The sequence below is a fragment of the Lissotriton helveticus genome, chromosome 9 (genome assembly GCF_964261635.1).
Source record: "Lissotriton helveticus chromosome 9, aLisHel1.1, whole genome shotgun sequence".
NCBI classification, from domain to species: domain Eukaryota; kingdom Metazoa; phylum Chordata; class Amphibia; order Caudata; family Salamandridae; genus Lissotriton; species Lissotriton helveticus.
Genome location: NC_136070.1, coordinates 70,518,770 through 70,539,478, shown reverse-complemented (window position 1 = coordinate 70,539,478; position 20,709 = coordinate 70,518,770). Strand labels below are relative to the sequence as shown.

Genomic DNA, 20,709 nt, shown 5'->3' with positions numbered 1-20,709 from the left:
ATTGTAGCGGGGTTGGGCCCTGGAGTAGGTGGTGGCCATATCCACGGCCTCCGCGATGGTTAAGCGGTGATGTTGTCTGAGCCACCTCTGTGTGGCAAAGGGGAGGGCCTCAAGGAATTGTTCAAGATAGATGCGGTCCATGACCTCTGCTTTGGTGCTGGTGGATGGGGTCAGCCATTTGTCGGCTGCCATTTTCAGGCGGATGAACAGGGTTTTGGGGCTTTCCCCCGGGGTGCCTCTTTCCTTTCTGAAGCGTAGCCTGTAGGCCTCTAGATCCAGGCCGAGGTGATCGAGAATTATTCTCTTCACCTCCGGGAAGGCTGTATCGCCATTCGGATTAGCGATCTGGTAGGCTGCTTGGGCCTCTCCGGTCAAAAGGGGTGCCAAAAAGAACGGCCATTTGCTCATGGGCCACCCACAGGCCCTGGCGGCTCTTTCAAAATTGAGCATAAAGGCATCGGGGTCTTCTCCCGCCTGGTATTTCTGCAGAGCCACTGCTGAGGAACCATGGGAGATGTTCCCGTCCCCTCGGCTCCCGCTTGGTAACACGGGGTCAATCCATCCCGGCTGTCCCTCCTCTCGGGTGGCCAGGGCTTTTTTTAGGATCTCGCGGTCCGCTTGGGCGGCGGTTAACTGTTGCTCGGCCACCCAGCCGAGTTTCTCCTGCCCCTTAATCAGTTCCTGTAGAATAGTCTCCATCCCTGTGTCGGGGTTCAGAGTGCCCGCATTCTCCACCACTGTAAGGTTTTGGGCGGGATGCGGCGCAGAAGATATGGGCAAGAGGCGTGCTTTCGGTAACTGCGGTTTTATTAAAGAAAACAGCTGATCAGTGCAACTGGGCCGGGTCGGGTATCGTCGGGGTGACCTGCTCCGACTCCTCCGGCGATGTGGGGTTTTCTCCTTCTTCCGGCTGGCGTCCGGTCCTCGGGGTGGCGCGTCGTCCTCCTCGGAGTCCGTCCCTGCCGTCGGAGTGGCTCTCCAGCAGTCACCCAGGGAGAAAAGAGGAAAACAACAGTGTCAGGCGGTTGCCCAATGTGTGGTTAGCTCAGGGTAGGGAGTGCAGGGATCACCGGTGATATATACATGCAGTGCTACGACGTGCAAAGACCAAAAGGGGGGGGGATTCGGTGTGAGCACAAGCAAGGGCCCAGTGAAGACTACACGTCCCGGGGCGGCGTACCTAAAGTACTTGGTCTCCCCACCCAGCCCCTAAACCGATCACGCACCTGAGTGAGCCACGCACCTCCCCTGGGTGAGTGGCTGGGCGGATCGCGATATCGGTGGCCTCCTGGCTGTGCTCCGTCGGGAATAGGTGGAAGGTCGGTGTTGCCCTTGCCTCCGGTGCCTTCTTCCAGCCGGTGATCTTGTGACGGTTGTCGAGTCTCTCCTCCGGATCTCCGGGGTCGGCTCCTGCTCGGGACGCTGTCGGGTCCGATCCGTCTTTCTCGGCATTCACTCCTCACGGCTTCTGCTTCCTCCTCGCTCTGCTCCGCACTCCAGTCTCCCGACCTCCAGGTGAACAAGCACACCTGCGAGTCGGCGTCCTCACCTTTTGACGGCCACGCCTGATCAGACGGCTCCTCCCACTCCGTGTCCGCTCCAGGTTTAAAGGGCCAGTCCATATTGTCCACAGCAGTCGAGCCGGCACCCAGGTCCTGTGAAGCAGGGAGAGAGAGGGGGGGGGTTTGACACATGAGTTACGTTCTGCCCTCCCAAGGGAGGGCCCGCCCGACTCCCTGTAGAAGGCAGAGACGGGATGCTGTCCGACTCCCTCCGGTACACCCCGCTACAATGATCTACAGCTCATATGCCTCGAACGGAAAATGCTATTTACCAGTATGCATCTGTTCTTGGCATGTAGAGCTGTAGATTAGTATACGCCCACCCCCCCTCCCTGGATACCTCTATCTGTTCCAGTACTACCTTACTTAGATACATTACACATGGACATCCTTTTATATTTCTTACTAACTCCATCATAACCCTCCATGGCAAAACAATCTGGGGAGGGAGTTGACGCACATGTGCACTATCGTCCTAAGGTGGAGTCACCCACCTCGTGACAACAAAGACTTCTTCCAAGACAAAAACAAAGTGCAAACATCCGAACCCAACACCAGATGGCGATCTATGCACATGTGTACGAATCTACAGATCTACATGCCAAGAACAGATGGATACTGGTAAGTAGCATTTTCCTTACTCTCTTTTTCTTGTATTCCCATTTCAGCTAGAAAAGGACCGGATGGTGTGATCCTACCTAATGACTACTGTGACTTCTGCCTTGGGGACTCCAGTAATAACAGGAAGAGTGGGCAACCAGAAGAGCTGGTCTCCTGCTCCGACTGCGGGCGCTCTGGTAGGTCCTTCCTCCAGCTACCTACCCCCATGCTTGCTTCTTTCCTGGGTCCATACATAGGCCTGTTGTCACCCTTTGTCATCATATGTTATTTGTATGTCTTTCCTTTCAAAGTTCAGCACAATTTCTTTTATGCTATAAAAAGCCTGGCTCATTTGTTTCTTCATTGAGTCTCCGAGTCATGAATTGCTAGGTGATTTTGGTAAAAGGTAACATCAATACTGGTAAATTGTCCAAATATTACAGGCACAAATCTGGTGTTTCTGTTTCATACTTTTTTAAGGGCGAACATGAATATATTTATTTATCTATTTATTTGCAGAGTGTTATATAGCGCTGGCTAGACCCGGAGATATCAGATCGCTTTGCATAAGGATCAGCGAGTTACAGGTTACAAAAATTATATCAGTTACAGGAGCCAAATATAGGCATAGGAGGAAAACCTGAGATTACATAATAATATAAGTTAAAAGGGAAAGGAATGCAGATAGAGGCAGGCAGACAGGGAGGGTAAAAAGGACTTCAGGGGGAACAAATCAGACAAAGCAGCCAAAGTGAAGGACAGACAAAACCATTAAAAACAGTGAAAAACAATGTCCGATGTCCGTCTGGGTAGGTGACGGCTGAGGAGGTGAATTAGAGCCAAACTCCTCTGTAGCTGCTTAGGACAGCTCCACCTGGCATCGGCTGAGGGTACTCAGGCTCCGCAGTAAGTACAAACAGCTATAGTTTTAGCCCATGGGGCATCGTCATAGTTTTTTGTGTGTTTTTTTGGGGGATTATTGGTCTTTATTAAACCAATTGTTTTTTTTATTATAATTTTTTTTAAATTAATATCTTTATTGAAGTTTTCAAAAGAGCATTAAAACAAAGCAGTACAGCTCATTGAAGATGTAGACACACTTCCAGTCCATACAGCAGGTTATCTTCTGGACAAAATAGCACCAAACAAGTATACAATCCCAACAACAGAATGACAGTGACCTTCATTACAAGTTCTCACTTGATTCATGTATGAGGCACATGAACTTACACTACAAATACCCCCATGTGCGCATAAGGGACATGAAATAACAAAAAGGAGGGGCTGTGATGCAGGGAGTGAGATGCAGGGGCACATTCACTTGTCTGATCCCGGTGCGTCAGAAATGGGCATCCACGGTTGGGAGGCGTCCCTGATCTCCGGCTCCTCAAGCACAGGTCTTCTAGATACATATAGGGACCAAAAGTTTTTGGGCCTGTTGCGGGGCGGGAGCAGTTTACTGTATACCTCAGTCTGAGTGGAGCAGAACAGCATATCCCTAGACCATTGTGTCATAGTAGGGGTCGGTCCCCTCATCCAGCACACGGCAACACATCGCGTAGCAATGAGAAAGGTCATATCCACTAGTCGCCTATGTGATTTATGGAGCGGCTTAGAGTAACCCAGTAAGGCTAAAAGCGGGTCCGGGGGGAGCGTCCAGTCTGTGATGTGGTTAACTTCAGCAAATACTACCCCCCATAAGGTAGCAACGCCCGGACAGTCCCAAGCCACGTACACGAAATCTGCAACCAGCTTACCACACCTTTGGCACTGCAGGCTCTCGCGCAGACCGTATCTATGTAAACGCTCCGGAGTGTAATACACCCTGTTCAAAAACTTAAAGTGCACCAGTCTATGGCGCCCATTAAGCGATACGCGTTTTGTACTAGTGCAGCAATAGTTCCATTTGTCATCAGTTAGTTCCACTTGCAGGTCCCTCTACCATTCCAAACGGGGCTTAGTGTATGTTCCGTCCCTCTCGGAGAGTGCAGCACGATATAATGTCGAAACCAACCTGGTGGGCGATTTGGCCCCCACTATCGCGGTCAAGGCCCGAACCTCCGGGGGCTCCGCCATATCCTCGCCGAGCTGAACCCTGAGTGCATGCCTCACCCTGTGAAGTTGGAACTTCATGAGCGTGGACGGTGTCCCCTCCCCATTAACCTCCTCCCAGGAGCGTGCTGTACCATTTGCAAAGAGGTCCCCAACCGTATTTATATCCAGCGTCCGCAACGCCACTATGACACCTCTGTCCAGACAGGGCGCCAGCCAGTGGCACCAGTCAAGATGGGCCAATAGGGAGTATAACAGGTTACCTGCCTGCGCGTTCAACAGCCACTGCCATGCGTGAACAACAGAGTTCGGAGATCCAGTATCGCAGTACGCCTATCATGTGGTTGAAACAGCAAGGCCGGCAGGGGAACCGGAGCAGCCACAATGCTTTTAATCAGTGTGTGCGGTATATCAGAGGGGCCGTGCATCCAATGGTATGCATGCGAGCCCTAACCTGCCCTATAATGTGTGTATACTTGTAAAGCGCACTGACGCCCCATCTCGGGGCATCCTGGTGCTGTATACCGCTGTGGAACCTATCCTGGCTTTCCCTGTGAGATGCCCCCTCCAGGGAACCCCCAAGGTGAAGCCAGGCATCCCAGCGCTGTTGGGGCCGTTGTCCAAAATCAGGGGCGCCCAGTCCGCCCATCGAATAGGGCAGGGTCAGTATCCGCCAGGCCCCTCACGGCTGCTTGCCAGCCCACACCAGGTGAACCATCAAAGATTGTTGACGTTGGAAGAAGGCCATAGACAGTACCATAGGGATGTTCGTCAACAGGAACAGGAACCGGGGTAGTATCACCATCTTCATAAGTTAAATTCTACCCATCAGAGACAACGGGAGTTTGATCCATCTTTCAATGTCGTCCTCCAGTTTGGAAGTGGCAACTCCGTAGTTCTCCCTCAGAACAATTTCTGAATCTGTGTGGAGCCGGATGCCCAGGTATCTCACCACATCTGTGGTCCATTGAAGTGGATACTCTGGGTCTAATCGCGTCGTTGCAGGGATAAGTGGAAGCATGATGGACTTGCCCCAATTCACTTGTATGCCCGAAAGTGAACCAAACAAAACCACCTCCCGCAGGACTGGGGACAGGTTAGGTCTCGGGTTCCCTAACGTATAATAAAGTGTCGTCAGCGTAAGTAGACACTATCAACCTGTAACTAGGAAATCTGATGTCCCTGTATCCATGGTACTCCCACAGAGCACATGCCAGGGGTTCCGCCGTCAACGGAAATGGATAGACATGCATGGTCTGAATTCTAACTTCCATTCATGAAGTGGCTAAATCTTGTACCATAGAATTAGTTAATTGATGCTTAATTTTCCAAAAATGATAACCTAAAGTACTGCCTACTTAGCACTTTTGCAAAAGTTGGAATGATTGCAAATTCAGAGGAAGATAGAATAAAGTTAGTTTTCTCAGTTTTATTTGCTCACCCTGTGCTCTCATATATTGGAGATGTGTGACCCTGGAAGCAAGAGAAAAAATTTGTTTTGAAAGATTGCACAAAATGTAAGTTTTAAATGGCTTCTGAGAATGATTTGCTCAATTGAACGGCATCTCCTCTGCCGTTCAGCAACACATTGAGTGCTACATGTGTTGTGTAACGGATAGTAATGCATGATTGGTACTGGACAACCTGTCTACTATTATAAAATCTAGTCATTATTTAAAAAATCTTTTTTTTTTAAATCCCCATAAAAATGTGGATAGAAATGTTAAAGAATACATTTAATTTAACTTTCGTAGATTAGAACGCTGTTTTCTTAAAGTGATACGCCTTAATGCGTAATCTCCCCATAAAAGGTAATCTTTACTTAAACATGTAAAAGCGAGGAGCACATACAGCTAATGCTCACAGACTTAACAAACATTTAATGTTTGTAGCTGTAACTGTCTATTTCTGTTCAGATTTCTCGTTTGTGGTTGTACTGTTGGAGGAAGCTGCTCAGCTCAATTATACATCACAAGCAGTCAAAGGAATATAACAAAGAATGTACCAGTCATGGTGTTTACTGAGACTCCTAAAACTGTTGTGACTGACTACCCTGGAAGATCTTGCTCTTGGTAGATTGTAACTTTTTAGTGGACAATGTTAGCTGCTATCATGAACTTCTCCGGTCTCTGTTGTATATTTTGTGCTTATAAGAAGTACACTTATGTAACCTAAAAAGACATTTCCAAAATGTAGTTTGTTTTCACTCACAATGTGTTAACTCTCCTCTAGACAATTGTCAGCTCTTCTGGATGGAGACGCATTCTCAGTGCAGGATAAGTTTACTTAACCTCTCAGAGCCCAGCCCGACCATGTAAAATTCTGATCTGCCTCAAACATCTATTTTATCCTTATTATGCTTTATAATTTCCTTAACTGAGTTGCCTTCAAGTGATAGAACATAATGTAAATATTACATTCAAATCCGATTAACATTAGCATTTCAACTCTGTTTTCTAATGTGTTGTGTAACTGCACGTTTTCCCTCTGCCAGGTGAAATTTAGAGTTCTAAATTATGGGTATCTGAAGGAGTTGCCCAATTATTGTATTTTTAGATCCCTCGGATGACAACAGCCTATGAATTTCTTTCCAATGCCCTGTAATGAATTCACACCCAAAATATTATTCACATTTGTGCAAATGCCAAAGAGACTTCCAGTCAAAAGGCAGGTCAAAGTTAGGCCCATTAAGAAATTGCTCATATGTACTGAATTGAATTGGGCATATTTGAATGCCTGAACCAATGAGACTGTGAACAGTACATTTGTAAGTAGACAATTCATTGAACCTCGCCAATGAGAAAAAACAACTTGTAAACTCACACATGTTCTGCAACAATATTTAATCTTTATCCAACCTGTCAAAAATCATCCTATTTAGTGACTTCGCCACAGATTTTGCACGACCATTCCCATGTGTGCTAAATATTTATGTAGCAACTTCTACATTCCACACAGTTTCTATGGAGGATATTTAAAAAAGTGAAGTTCCTTCATGTTCACTTTTCCTAAACAACCTTTCTCTATAAACTTTCTATGGCATCTCTTTTCCATTTCTTAGGATAAATATCTGTCTATATCCTGTGACTGCATTAAGTAGATATAGGTACAAAGCTATTGAAAAAGGTTGCTGTTGATGGAAAACCTATTCACCCATTGGCTACCACCTAACTTGGCAGACTTGTTGACCGAATGTGTGACCAGTGTGTTTGCACAATTGCAAGAATGTCTGGAATGTACAGGTACTCTTTTGTTCCACGTCATCAAGAATGAAACAAATGTGGAGCAATAGATAAAAGCTGCTGTCACCACCATTCAAATGCCTTTGAGCCTGCATTAGTATTAATGTTGGTAGTTGCCAGCTTTTTATATGCTCGGCCAAGCGTTTCTTTATAGCACCAGTTAGTGTTAATGGCTTGAGATCTTTTAGTGAACTGATCCAAAGAGTTAAAAAATAGGATAACTTCCCTGATGTGTTGTGGCTTTCCATGTTATCTATTTCACTTAACTGTCAACCTCACTCCACAGAGATGTGGATCCTAAAACACAACACCATTTATAATTGCAGAAAAGTTTCAAATTATTTTGGAAATAATATAAAATGTTGACTGAAGATGGGATATATAATACTTGCAGAGCAACTTATATATTAAAAATTTGAAGCATGACAAAAATTGGCTTAATAAAATATATGATGGCCTAAGGGTAGAGCTAGGCATCCAAAAATATGTGTGGTATTTTGGATCGTTTGTCCACGTACAGTGCATTCTTTTAAGTGTATTATTTTAACTGTGTGGTGCGACAGTCCTGTTCTTAAACTAATCAATTAATTTTAAAATTCAAATAATTGTCTTATTGTTGGATCATATGTAAAGTTCATTTATTGTTGCATTCTCCCTACCTCTGAAAATTTGACTAATAAACGACAAATGTGCAGCCTATATGCCTTATCATTCTCAGAGCTCAGCGGACATATATAGGAACTCACTAATGTTTTTCATAAGTCATTTTGAGTAAAAGAATTCAACTGTTCCCTTTGGTAGTTAGAATTACCGTAAAGAGATTGACTCATATATTAAATTCAGGTTTAGAGTGAGTATTGTGAATGAACTCATTACAGGGCTTACTTTGCAAAGTATGGGATGTACAGTTTTTCCACGTTAAACTAACATTTATTTACTTTGTTATATGCTGTAAAACAAAAAAAAGAAAATCTATAAAATTGCCAGCTTTAGTCCTATTTCTTTCTTAGACTAACTCTGGTGCAGTATTTCTGTTGTAACTTTTCCTTAATAATGCCAATCAGGGTTTTAATTAAATGCATGGAGTACATGAAGGTACATATAAAAGGATTGCAGGAATATTTGCATCATAGATTTATTTCAGTTCATTTGTTCTTTCACTTCCTGTACTTGTGTTGAAGCTGTGTAGCTCATTTCCTAGGGTCTTTAATTTTGCTATTAATTGCTCTTGACCTACTGTCCGAATTAAGGATGAGCCAAAGAATGTTCCCAAATAGAAATAAGTTGATACAGACTCCATAGCTTCATCTGCATAGTAAACATTGTTTAATGTTAGAACACACTGATGTTACTTTGGTGACATTTATTGATAATGTAACCAACCTCATATCATTATCAAAGCAATTTACTTTCCTCTAAAAACTGACCTTTGTTAAATTCAACAGAACAATGTTTCTAGCATACATTAAACAAGTAAACTCTCTTGTGAAAGAGATGGAACGATCAGCTCAATAAAGGGAAATTAGGAGGTAAAGTAGTAACTGGGCCAAAACAAAACCTTGTTTCATGTCATTATGTGCATTAGTACATTTAGAGCATGTTCTGCCATTGATCAGTAGATTTTGCACCCAGGTGAGGTGTCTTTATGAAATTTCACTGTCATTGCAAGAAGCCCCCCAGAAAGATATATTCAGTAATATGCGCCCAGTGGAAACAGTCAGCAATGTCCTTCACCATATGTACATATGCAGTCAAACTTGAAACATTACTGAAGGTGGAAAAGGAATGATGACTCGGTACCCAATGTTATGGCTATTACTTGGACTCGTTATAAATAATAACAACGTTGATATTCTGTGGCAGCAAGTAACAGAAGTGAATAGTGTTCATTTAACAAATGCAAACAATACTTTATTTAAAACTTAAAACATACCAGACATTGTCATATTGGAGCTGTTCATCTGAGGACTCCATTAATGCTAGTTGAAGTTTTATAAACCTTTAAATACAGCCCTTTTAATGGAGAAATCTTGCCCAACCCTACAGCAGCAGTAATGCATTACCTAAAAAGCCCTCTTATGCCTTTCAAACTGCCTAATCATCCTCTTATCTTTTACATTTATTTGCTTTTGTTTTCGTTCCTTGTATACTAGTAGATTTTGTTTCTATTTTCCTGTTGTGATGCTTTTTATTTGAACAAACAAAAGAACTAAAAAAACAAAAAGGTATAGTATGGTACTGTGGTGACTTGAAGCATCTTTCCACTATGGGAAAGGTAAGCACAATACAGATCACTCAGAAGACCTACATATTGTCAAAAGTTACATTTTCAAACCTCTATAGACAAAAGCTCTCACTGTCTGCTCCTCTTCTACACAAACTATTTTTTCACTCAAAGATTCGTAAAAATGTATTTTGAATGCAGTCATCTCCCCCCCCCCCCTTTTCACATTTACGTATTTTAGTAAAGGTGTCTCGGTTTGAAGAAAACACATTTCAACTACTCTCATAATACTCACCTTTAGGCCCTTCAGAGTTCAACCTTAAGGTTATCTTTAACATTGTTTTGTGACTCATGAACTGGATATTGTTTTCTTTTTATTCTGTTCTTCCAATATGTTATGCTGTCTTTTGTGTGACGGTAAAAGGAACACTGTCTTATAAAACTAACTTCTTAAATGCTGTTGGGTTTTCAGGTTGCGTAAGTGCGAATGATCATTAAATGCCTATTTGTTAAAGTTGAAGCCATTCAAATGTGTATCTTGTTATAAAGTATCTTAAAGGTATGAAGCCTGTCTAGGGAACCTGACCAATTCTCTTGAAGAGAGGAAAAACAAAAATTAACCCTTTCGCTGCTTTTATCTTATAAGGGTGTGTGATATTTCTTTGGTATTGTGGGTGTTTTTTTGTACTTACTTAATTGTCAGTGCAAAGAATTGTTAACAATTTGTGTCTGTTGCTTAACCCTTGTGCTGATATATTCATCATACATGTCAGCTCAATTGAGAGGAGGAGGCAGGAAGGTGGATGCCAGCATCGCAGAGGACTTGTTTGGTTCGACATCGGAAAGTGACACGTCGACATTTCAAGGCTTTGACGAAGATGAGCTGGAAGATCCCCTATCAAGCCCTGGCAGCTGCTCCCCCATTGCAGACAAAACGGACAGCTGCTAAAAAAACAAACTTTTGGGCTACTGCCTTTGTAATTATTAGCAGTTCTATTTTTTAGATCCTTTTTTTGAAGCTGTGTGTGTTTCCCGAAAGCACAAATCTATACTGCTACTTTGAACATTTTTTGTTTACTTCTGGAAAATCTGAACTGTGGATATTATTTTTTAAAGAAATTTTATTTTAAATGGGCAGAGTTGATTTTCATTTCTTCAGTGTTTTAATATGAATTCAAGAAACCCTTGACTGAGAGCCACCTAAAATCGTTTTTTACATAATATTTATATGTTGCATCTGATATGAGAACAAGAAATGGAATCCTACGTGATATTGTAAAGTTTCTAGAAAAGCAAAGCAGACGTGGTTTGCTCATTTCATAACGGAGGAACGTTCTGGTGGTTTCTGCAGCTACAAGGTTTTACTGGCTGAAGGAGTAACAAAATGGCTGCTCTTTGTCTAACATGGTTGGCTTGAAGATGTTGATGACCTTGCACAGTAGAAAACAACTGTCTCCTCTCCAACATTGTCACAAACATCTCCTGATCTTCCTCATGGTCTCCACGTCTTCCGTTCATGGAGTTACTTTGTCTTTATTCTCCTAATTTTCGTCATAAGGATTGTCAAACCATGGTTGCAAAAGTGACTGGACCCTTCTGAACAATACTTTTGCGGAAGAAACATAAAGGGAAAATACCTCACCTGTTTTTCTTTTTTTCTGTGTATATTTTTAATATCTATATATATTTGTGGTCCACCAGCGGTTTTTCTGTAGTTCCGAAGACTCCTTTTTTCCGTTTATTTTTACTTACAAAGCACCTCTCAAAATAAACCAAAGCAATACCTGCTGAAGTCTGAAAGACACTGGATATATACGCAAGTTATTTTCTTGTACCAGGAAAGAGGGGAGGAGTTGCTGCAGATAAGGTATGTTCATACAAATATTATTTTAAATAGTTGTTTTCTGTTTATGTTTATTTGATATGCTCTTGTTGTTTTCCTGTTCCATGCAATGAGTTAGTAAGGTAGTTGTATGTCCTGTTTTAATGCACATATAAAACCCATATTTCAAAGAAACACATTTTTGAGATTGTAAAGTACTGTTTGCTGCCCATTGCTTACCACGTTTCTTTATGGGGAAATTTCATTTTTGTAGCATGTCTCTGTTGTAGGTTCACTTGCTTATACAACTGTGTTCCTGAGGTAGGCCCCTTATAGTTTCAGTAGATAACATTTTGCCCTGGCAGATGCTCTATCAGGATTTCTCAAAACCGTGTAGTGGGAACCCAACTCAAATCAGCAGACCGATATGATTGATTTGCTTGGGGTCAGACCAGTCAATTGAAAGGTATAACTAGCGTAGTGATGATGAAAATGGGAGTGGTGGAATAGCCACATTGTTGAACTTAGGCTACTAAATGAATATGGAGGCCACACAAAGATTTTGACAAACTGTGCTCTAGGTCAAGTTTATAGTCTTCCCAGTACTCAATTGGGTCTTTTTGCTAAGTCCAGTGGCATGATCTGTAAGAATCCCATTACAAGCTACTTCATGCTATTAACAGTTATAGTTGTCAGTTTGTAGAGAGAGAGCAGATTTAAAATAGGCTTCTGACCTGAAGGTACTCAAAATTCTTATTTTGTGGTTCAGCCAATTCACTGCTGCTGTTTGCAAAGCAACAAACCAAATGCACTTCCACAGGTTAGCACCATTTCAGCCATGTATCCCAGAGCCTCATAGACCTGTTGTTGCTCTCTTATGTGGTGTAACCATACTTGTCCCTCCAATAAGATGGATGTTGACCAATGGCAAGTGGTTTATGAATGTTAGGGAAAAAGTTATCATGCAACAACCGTGTTCTTTATTGAAGTGACAATGCAGACGGCTACACCAACCAAGAACTAGAATGCACCATCATGCACATGATTTTGAATGCAGGTTCAGGGCCCCTGGCAACCTTAATGGGGCACTGATTCACTCCTAGTAAAATGCTGGGTTCACCTCGGAACTGTCATGCCTTAAAGGTGATTGATTGTGCTTGGGTGAGCATAATGAACAATGCCTGGTCAATTTTCCATAAAAAGTTATTGTCTTCATATTTTGAATATATTAGATTGAACGTCTTCCCATTACTCCAGAAAATCACTAAAAACAAGATACTCTTCTGTTGCACAAAAGCATAAAAAACACCTCTGGGCTTGTCATTCCCAGATTTCACAAAAATACTCTTGTGGCTCAGGTCTGAGAGTTTTGTCATCTCTTAAGACTGAAGGACCTACTTTTACTTGAGAGTAATTGCACTTGTAGACCTTAGTTTCAATAGGGGTGTCTCTATTATATGACATGCTCAGACCCTCCTATGGGACAGTAGGAGAGTATTGCAGCAAATTCCTTTCACCCAAGGAGTTCACTTCATTCCATCTAGGATGCTTTATTGTGAGAGTGTCTGTTTCACAACGAACAAGTACCAATTATCACACTGATGACTTCTCTAGCGATGCACATGTGTCTTCAGTAGCCTTCAGTATGTTGTTACTGAATAAATAAAAAGTAATGGTTTTGCATACCATCTATGCTCAACACAAAAGAATTACTTAACAAAAATACAAATGCTACATTAATTGTCTTTCCAATGTGCTAATCAAGCTAGCTTTCCCTTTCTTTTAAAGTGTTTTTACCCTAACAAATGCTCATTCAGGTATAAGCTCCTGTTTGTACATTAGTTGATATTCCAATGTGGGTGCAAAGTGTGCCTCCCCCCACGGTAGTTTGCTCCCAATATTTTCACAAGGTAAAAGCTGATGATCATCTTGCAAACAAATTCTGCTCAATTTGATGCACCTAGGAGCGGGGGGGCAAGGGGAAATGTGCAATTTACATTCACACCCCCTCCTCCACACTTCAAAGGTTCAAACCCCGTAATATGGTAGTTGAGCACCTCAGTATTGCAATGCATGGATACACAGTTACTACATCAAATTTGTCAAATTGTAGAGTGGCGAATAGCATGAGGCCAAGTGTATGCGTGCATGTGCATATCGGGAAGGTGGAGATGTAAAAGATGCATACTTGGCCATTTTCTTCTGGGGCAGCTAAAATTCTAGCACTAGTCCTGGGTTTCCGTACTTTACAAGTATTTGTTCTTGACTTTATTTGTGAATTTTGCATAGCCATTGTCAGTGATCCTAGCGTTACAAGTTGATTTGGCTCAAAGGGCTCTCATGAATGCCAGCACAGTCCTCGTTCTTCAGTACTTGTGGAAGTCATTGCACCAATTCATGTGCCTAAACTGAGAAATGAGTTTCAGTCATATGCGTCAAAACCTTGGAATGATTATTAATTTCCTGGGCTATATAAAATATGGCAGAGTGGAGAATCATGACCCACTTAAGGTTTCACCTCTCATGAGTCATGGCACCTCCCCATACTCAAAAATGTTGATAAAAGCATATTACATGCTAAACATCTGTATATATTGCTATATCTATTGTAGATATAATCATAGTTATTCTTTATAAGTAGCGCCTACAGCCCATATTACAACTCTCATTGGTACATTGAAATTCAAGTATGAAGAGCCATCAGAAGCATGACATTCAAGGGCACTTGTGCTTGGAATTGACAGAAGGGATATGTGATAATTTGCAGAACAAAAGTTTGGTGTGGTAGCTGATCTTTTTTTTCTTGTTCGTAAGTCACTAAAATGTAACTTTAATGTGCTTTTGTACAAAAACAAAATTGACTGTTTGCTTTATAAAAATATTGTGATTTAAAAAGCGTGACAAGGTAAAGTGTTATATCACTATTCCAGAAAGGATGCTAAATACGTTTGGCCTCAAATATTCCATGTTAAATCTATGCTCACATAGTCTGTAAAGCATACATATCTGCTAACCCCTGGAGTGGCCCTCCATCTTAAACACAGGTATGATGTTGAATCAAGACATGCTGAAGCCTTTGGACATTGTGTGATGCTTGTAATGAAGAATGTGAAATAATATAAAATGGTTAAGAAAAATGTGAAGAGGACCTGGAATTAATCAATTTGGATTTCATTCATCTTCAAACGAATATACTATAGTTACCCTCACCAGAATATGAATTTAAGACTTGCAGGTCAATATATACACATGTGTACTTGTAAGATGACTGATTTTATAGTACTTTAATCTATTCTGTATAAAATTCCATGTGTTTCGGACACACAGGCTCTCTACGCAGTAGACACTCCTCAGTTCAGCCCTAATGACTACCATTTTTGGTGTATATGTGTGAAAAAGAGCAGTGATTAAGGGCCGTGTTGAATGCTTAGAGGGGATGCTTACATTTCTTTGCTTCCACATACAATGATCGTTTTGGTGAAGTGGACCCTTGCCCCTATGAAAAGCAATTCTTCTCATTTGATACATGTCACTAAGTGACATGCATTTTATATTCCACCTCTTCAACCCATAGAGATGAAAGAAACTCTCTAGTAATATGCAAAAGAACAGAAATGCCTGAATCGCCACCATGGCAAGGAGTTATTAAACTCTGTGTAACCACCAGTAATGTACCTTCAAGCTTAGTATTCAAGTTGTGATTATCTTTTAGATAATCAAGCACTGAGAGCCTACCCTGACAGGGTCCACAATTCACTATTTGATTTGAGTCCACTGTGATGAAAATGTATCTTGGGTTTTTGTTTGAATACTTTCTTTATAATGTTTTGCACAAGTCATCAAGTTCTATGGGTAGGCTGTGTTTCTTTTTTTTTTAACTGGTAAATGCTTCTTTTAAACTGTATTAATGTTTTTTAAAATATCTTTTTCAAGCAAGAAGTAATTTTTGTATTTCTCTTCCAGTCACAGACTCCAGTATTCCTCCAGAAAATATTTTAGGATGGAAAATAGAGCATCCTACCCTTTGTACAATGCTTATGCTCCAGCATATTATTCATGATGCCCTGGATTCTAGTGACCTCTTGAAATGCCCTGAGTGTGTGCAATATGAAGAAAACATCTTCGCCCACCTTTTTTTTAATTCACTGTATTTTTTTTAAAATCCAGAACAAACTGGAATTGATATTTCAATGGAAAAGACTAAAAAACGGAAGCGACTAAAGATAAAAACAAAGATGTGAAATATTTTATTTATTTCAGTATTTAAAATGGAAAAAAATCGTAAGTGCTAAGGTTGCACACTATTTTTGTTTTCTGCATTTTGCTTTGAAACAATACTCAATTTTGTGAAGACAAAGATACGTTTTTAAAAAGGCACTTATGTAAAATAAAGAAAAATATTTACTAAAGGTTGCTTTTTTATTCAGAAAATAAAGATCAACTCTGCCATGTTTGGGATTACAACAAATAATTAGTCTTTGTGGTAGCTTTTTATCCCAAAAATTGGATCTGGTAAGTAATAACTTTATCCACAATTTATTGTACATTTCAACACTGTAAATCCTGTTATCAAATCATTAGAGGTAATTGTTGGGTAATGTGTGGAGAGTAGTTCTGTTGTGAAACGTATGAACAGTCACAGTGGAAACATGAACTATCTTTAGATTTTCTGTAAAGTATCAGTCCAAGGCATTTAGGCTGAATACATTTTTCAATAAAACATGACCAGAATTTCTTGTGAATCAGTGTGGCTTACTCTGAAATAGCCTTCATTGTAGTTTGTGTTTTGTGCAGTGCTTTTCAAGCTATTGCGCTTTGCAGTGGCAAATATCCAGAAAGTGTTGCCAGCAATAGTTTAAGTGCACATCCTCCTATTTAGCTAACTACTCGAATGTATTGAAGTTCTGTTTAGAACTTTGTACTTTCTTTCTTAGTTTTTCTGTTAAGCTAAGATGAAAAGATACACTATTTTATACCATATCAAAGCTGGGGCTGATTTACAGTAGTTCGGTGACTAACTGATTGTATACTTACTACTAAGTCTGGAATAAGACATGTACGGAAATATGTGATTTATAGAAATAAAAAGTGTGAGGGTTACTGCACCAAGTCCACAGCATAGACCTTTAACGTGGTCAAGTACATAGTGAAAATGTAGTTATTTACTTTAGAATACAAAATGCATGTTTTTTGTTTAGAATAAAATATTCCACGTTAGTTTTCTTAGATGCTGTTAGATACAGGAATGCTTAATTGTGGGAAAGAAGATATTTGTTTCTGTTAGTTTTGTGCATTCTGTGGGATTGTTTCCTTTTTGGGTGCAAAGCATCACGTATACTGCATATCCCTGGCAGCTCTATTAACACCTCCGATACATGGCCACTTTTTCTCTCTAATTCCTGGGTTGAGCGTGAAAAGTTGTGTGTATGCAGCACATTCATTACACCTGTAACTTGCAATTTGTGAATTATATATGTTTTGCGTGTTAGAAAATTGTACATCTACTGTAGATCTATATTGCGGTACAATTTATCTTCATGTGACTCGGGCAATCTTGAAATGCATAGCCCAAAATTAATTTATAAGCATGTGATTATGTTCAAAACTAGTGGTAGGTGAATTTTAGACCCTCTCCAAATGTACGTTACTATAGTTCACGAATGTATGATTTTGTAATGAAAATGCTAAATAACTAATTTGACTCTAATTTTCTATGAATATCAAAGTGAATTCTTTTTAACGAATAGGACTTCCATGTACTGAATGACGGTTTCAGATTCTAAGTAAAAGGAGGCATCTGGATTCTGAAATGTATTTGATTGGACAAACTTTCCCGAGTTAAAAGTTTGATATTTAGAGTGCAACCTTATTTTATTAACAGCATGATACATTTTCCAAAGATAAGAGAATTAAAGTACATGCTTCTATGACTAAGCCCCAAAGGCTAGAAATTTTACACAAAGCACATTTTTAACTTAAATTAGGCACATACCATTATCGTGATTACTATTTGCCTTCCATCAGAAATTATCCTGTCGAAAATATTAACACCAATTAGGTTTTATCTGTTTAATGTTGTTTTTACAAATAACTTGATTAAACCGTTGAAAATACTGAAAGCCTAGACCATAAATGCACTTTTTCACTATCAATTATCAACACATTTGATTTAAAACTTTTAAAAGAATGTATTTCAGTCTAGAATATTTGACTCGGGATCTATGCTTTAACTTATACCCATGTAAATCTAAACACTAATGCAATCTAAGAACAGTTTTAAATACAATTCATTCACATTCAATTATGGTATTTCAACCAATATGGCTTTCATTTAACAGTTATTTCTATTCTAGTTGCCTGCATGTATTCTCCATGTATGTAATTCCCTTTTTCAAGCCTATCTACACTTTATTCTTTTGATGCCTGTTTTCCCACCTTATGTTGCGTTCTCCTGTAACCTGTCCCTTACAGAGACCTGGTTTAATGTTGTTTATGTATTGCCTGCTGTGTCGCTTCTCTTCTATGTGAAGCATTCTGATAACGTGTTGCCTGGTTTATGCAATATATAAATACACACAAATGTAATAGAAAAAGTGGAACTTTACTCAGTCAGCCTCAGATTATAAAAACATAAGCAAAACATAATACCAATTTAGCAATCAACGACTCCAGACAATAAAGAAACCCACATCATCTATGTATAGGTGCATTTGGTGCATTTATATATTGTGTATGAACTATTACTAAATGAGAGTACAAAATCTATCTGATTAAAAAAAATCTTCTAAATGAAAAGGCAGCAGCTAGCATGATGTAACACACATTTGAGTCCTTACAGCATCACCTCAGTTTATATCAGATCTCCGAGGAATTAGCCAACATTTAAAATCATGATCACAATGTTGGTAGGAAGGATATAGGCTAAATCATTAGGAAATAAAAATTCAGCAACACTGTAGCACAGATAGAAAGAGAAGAGGGAAAGTTACAAGGGGCAAGAGGCAAAAGATATTTATATACAATAGTTATAAACCAAAAGCTTTGAAAGTTATAGTTGCTTGCCTGCATGTTATTGTAACTTTGTCTAGTAAATACATACACACATGGAGTGGGTGTTGAGTCAGCACAGTAGAATCTTGGTTGATCAACATTTGTAATAAGGCCTTTCTTGAAATTGCAAACAAACAAATGATGAACAAAAAGAAGACTTTCTTCTTTGAGATGAATTGCGATTCCCCCCAATGGAACCCACAATGCTCCGTGGCACAGACTTCAGCGTAAATAGTTTTCTTCTGATATTGTGTTCTGACGAGTTTTCACCTTTTTTGCTACTGTTTCAAAGTGAAATACTAAGACGCTGTAGGACCGGGGCACCAGGTTATCAAGACATCCCTAATGCCATGCTATCAAGACATCACTACGATATTGAGTCTTTATAACCAATTATGTTAAGTCATGAATGACTCACGCTGAGGAAAGTATGGAGGGAAAGAAACTTTAAAATTCTGCTCCATACGCAATAGTACATGTTTGTGGTCAGAGTAGAATTGGGTCTGGGGATACAAAAAAAGTGCTTGCTTGGTGCGTATTGCCTTTTGTTCAGAGAAAACTGTTCAGCACTGGAGGCACAAAAAATGGACGCAACAGAATCTTCCTCTGCCATGACCACCAAAGAAAGTCACGGAGTCGACTCCACCTATGGAGGGAAAGTGTCATTCGGTAGCCCGGAGACTCATCAAGAGTGGAACCCTATATTATGACCCGACCTCTGGAGATGAAGAATCTCCAGGCCCTTCATGGCATCGACACCCAGGACAAGGACCACACCTTGGGTTTCAAGCCCTAACACTGCGAACTGGATACAGCTCTCTACGCATTGAGTAGGCACTGCAGATTTTTCCTTTGGGAATCAATCTCAAAAACAGCCTCCACCCAAGGGCAAAGAAGGGCCCAAAGAGACCATGCAGTGACCGGCCAAGTCTACCTAGAAGGAGGCTAGAGTGTCTGCTCCAAACACAGTACTTAAGATCAGTGTCAAAAGTGACACTTGGTGCCTGAAGACTTTGGAAGTAGATATCATAGTGACCAGCATTCGGCACCAAAGTTGACAGCGAATCCAAGCTCAATCTTGACTCCAACCACAAAGAGGAACAGCGTAATATGAGGCAGAGGGCAGTCTACATCAACCCATTCACTAGACATGTCGCGTGATCCCCCCCACCCCATTCCACCACGCAGACAAATAGCTTTTACAGCCTTTTCACTGTAAGGACATGTTCAACATTAAACCTTTGGATAATAAATCTTATTTAGGGGTAACCTATAAATATTTAAAAGGACGGCTTTAGGTTAATCAGAAGGGGTTGTTTTGAGAGGTCGAATTTGCAGTTTAAATCTGCACAGCCAGGCAGGCAATCATGTTTACGTTGTCACTATAGTGGATGGCACATTGGGTGCTGCTGTCCACTTGTGACACTTAACGTTCATACCTTAGATATATCTTGGTACCATATATTAGGTACTTACAAGTAAGTTAAAAATGCCAATCAGCTGTATGCCAATTTCATCAAGTTGAAAGGGGGTGGACAGGCCCTTGACCTCTGGTTAGCAGGTGTAAATGCACAGAGTTCTGTGGCCAAATAAAAACAGGGTCCAGCAAAATGCAAAAACTATGAGGTCACCCAGCAGAAATGGCAAAAGTTCCAACATGCATACAAAGAGGATAAAGGAAACTGTAGAAGGGAAGGTAATCTACAAAGGAAGCCTCAGGTGCACTCTTGATGCAGCAGAAAAGCAGTGCAAAACTAGCATCCTCGTATGATCTAGTCTAGTGCTTGGCATGATCCAGGTTCCATCCAAAAGGTCAGCAACACGTCCGACTTTTCCAAACATTTTTTTACCCGAAAACTAGGCTCGCACAGTGGGAGTTTCCTTTTTTTTTAAATCAACTAACGACCCCCCCCCCCACTCCAAATGTGTGGGAGGGTAGTTTTTCTTTTTCTTTTTTTACTGTCCCCACTGCCAGATAATACCCAGCGTCATCAAACAGAAAAAAAAAACAGCACCACCGTCCACCCTAAATTGTACGGACGGTCGGATGACATACATCCAATAGCACCTATACCTTTGGGCCATCAAACATAGGCTTTACACCAGTGTAGTCTAAATTTTACTGTGGCATAAAACCTACCTTAATCTGATGGGCGG

The 20,709-nt window shown here is 40.7% G+C and overlaps 1 protein-coding gene across 7 annotated transcripts in view; it reads left to right on the top strand.

Moving 5' to 3' along the window:
* Positions 1–20,709, top strand: part of DPF3 (double PHD fingers 3) — a 506,881-nt gene that overhangs the window by 456,130 nt on the left and 30,042 nt on the right. For 4 of the 7 annotated variants that reach the window (XM_078659480.1, XM_078659479.1, XM_078659478.1 and 1 more), the window contains one exon: positions 2,231–2,359. In XM_078659480.1, the coding sequence (XP_078515606.1) occupies positions 2,231–2,359 (129 nt within the window). Of the gene's footprint in view, positions 1–2,230; positions 2,360–10,453; positions 11,548–15,465; positions 15,971–20,709 lie in introns of those variants that run through there. The other 3 variants (XR_013600840.1, XR_013600839.1, XM_078659481.1) reach the window with 2 other exon arrangements.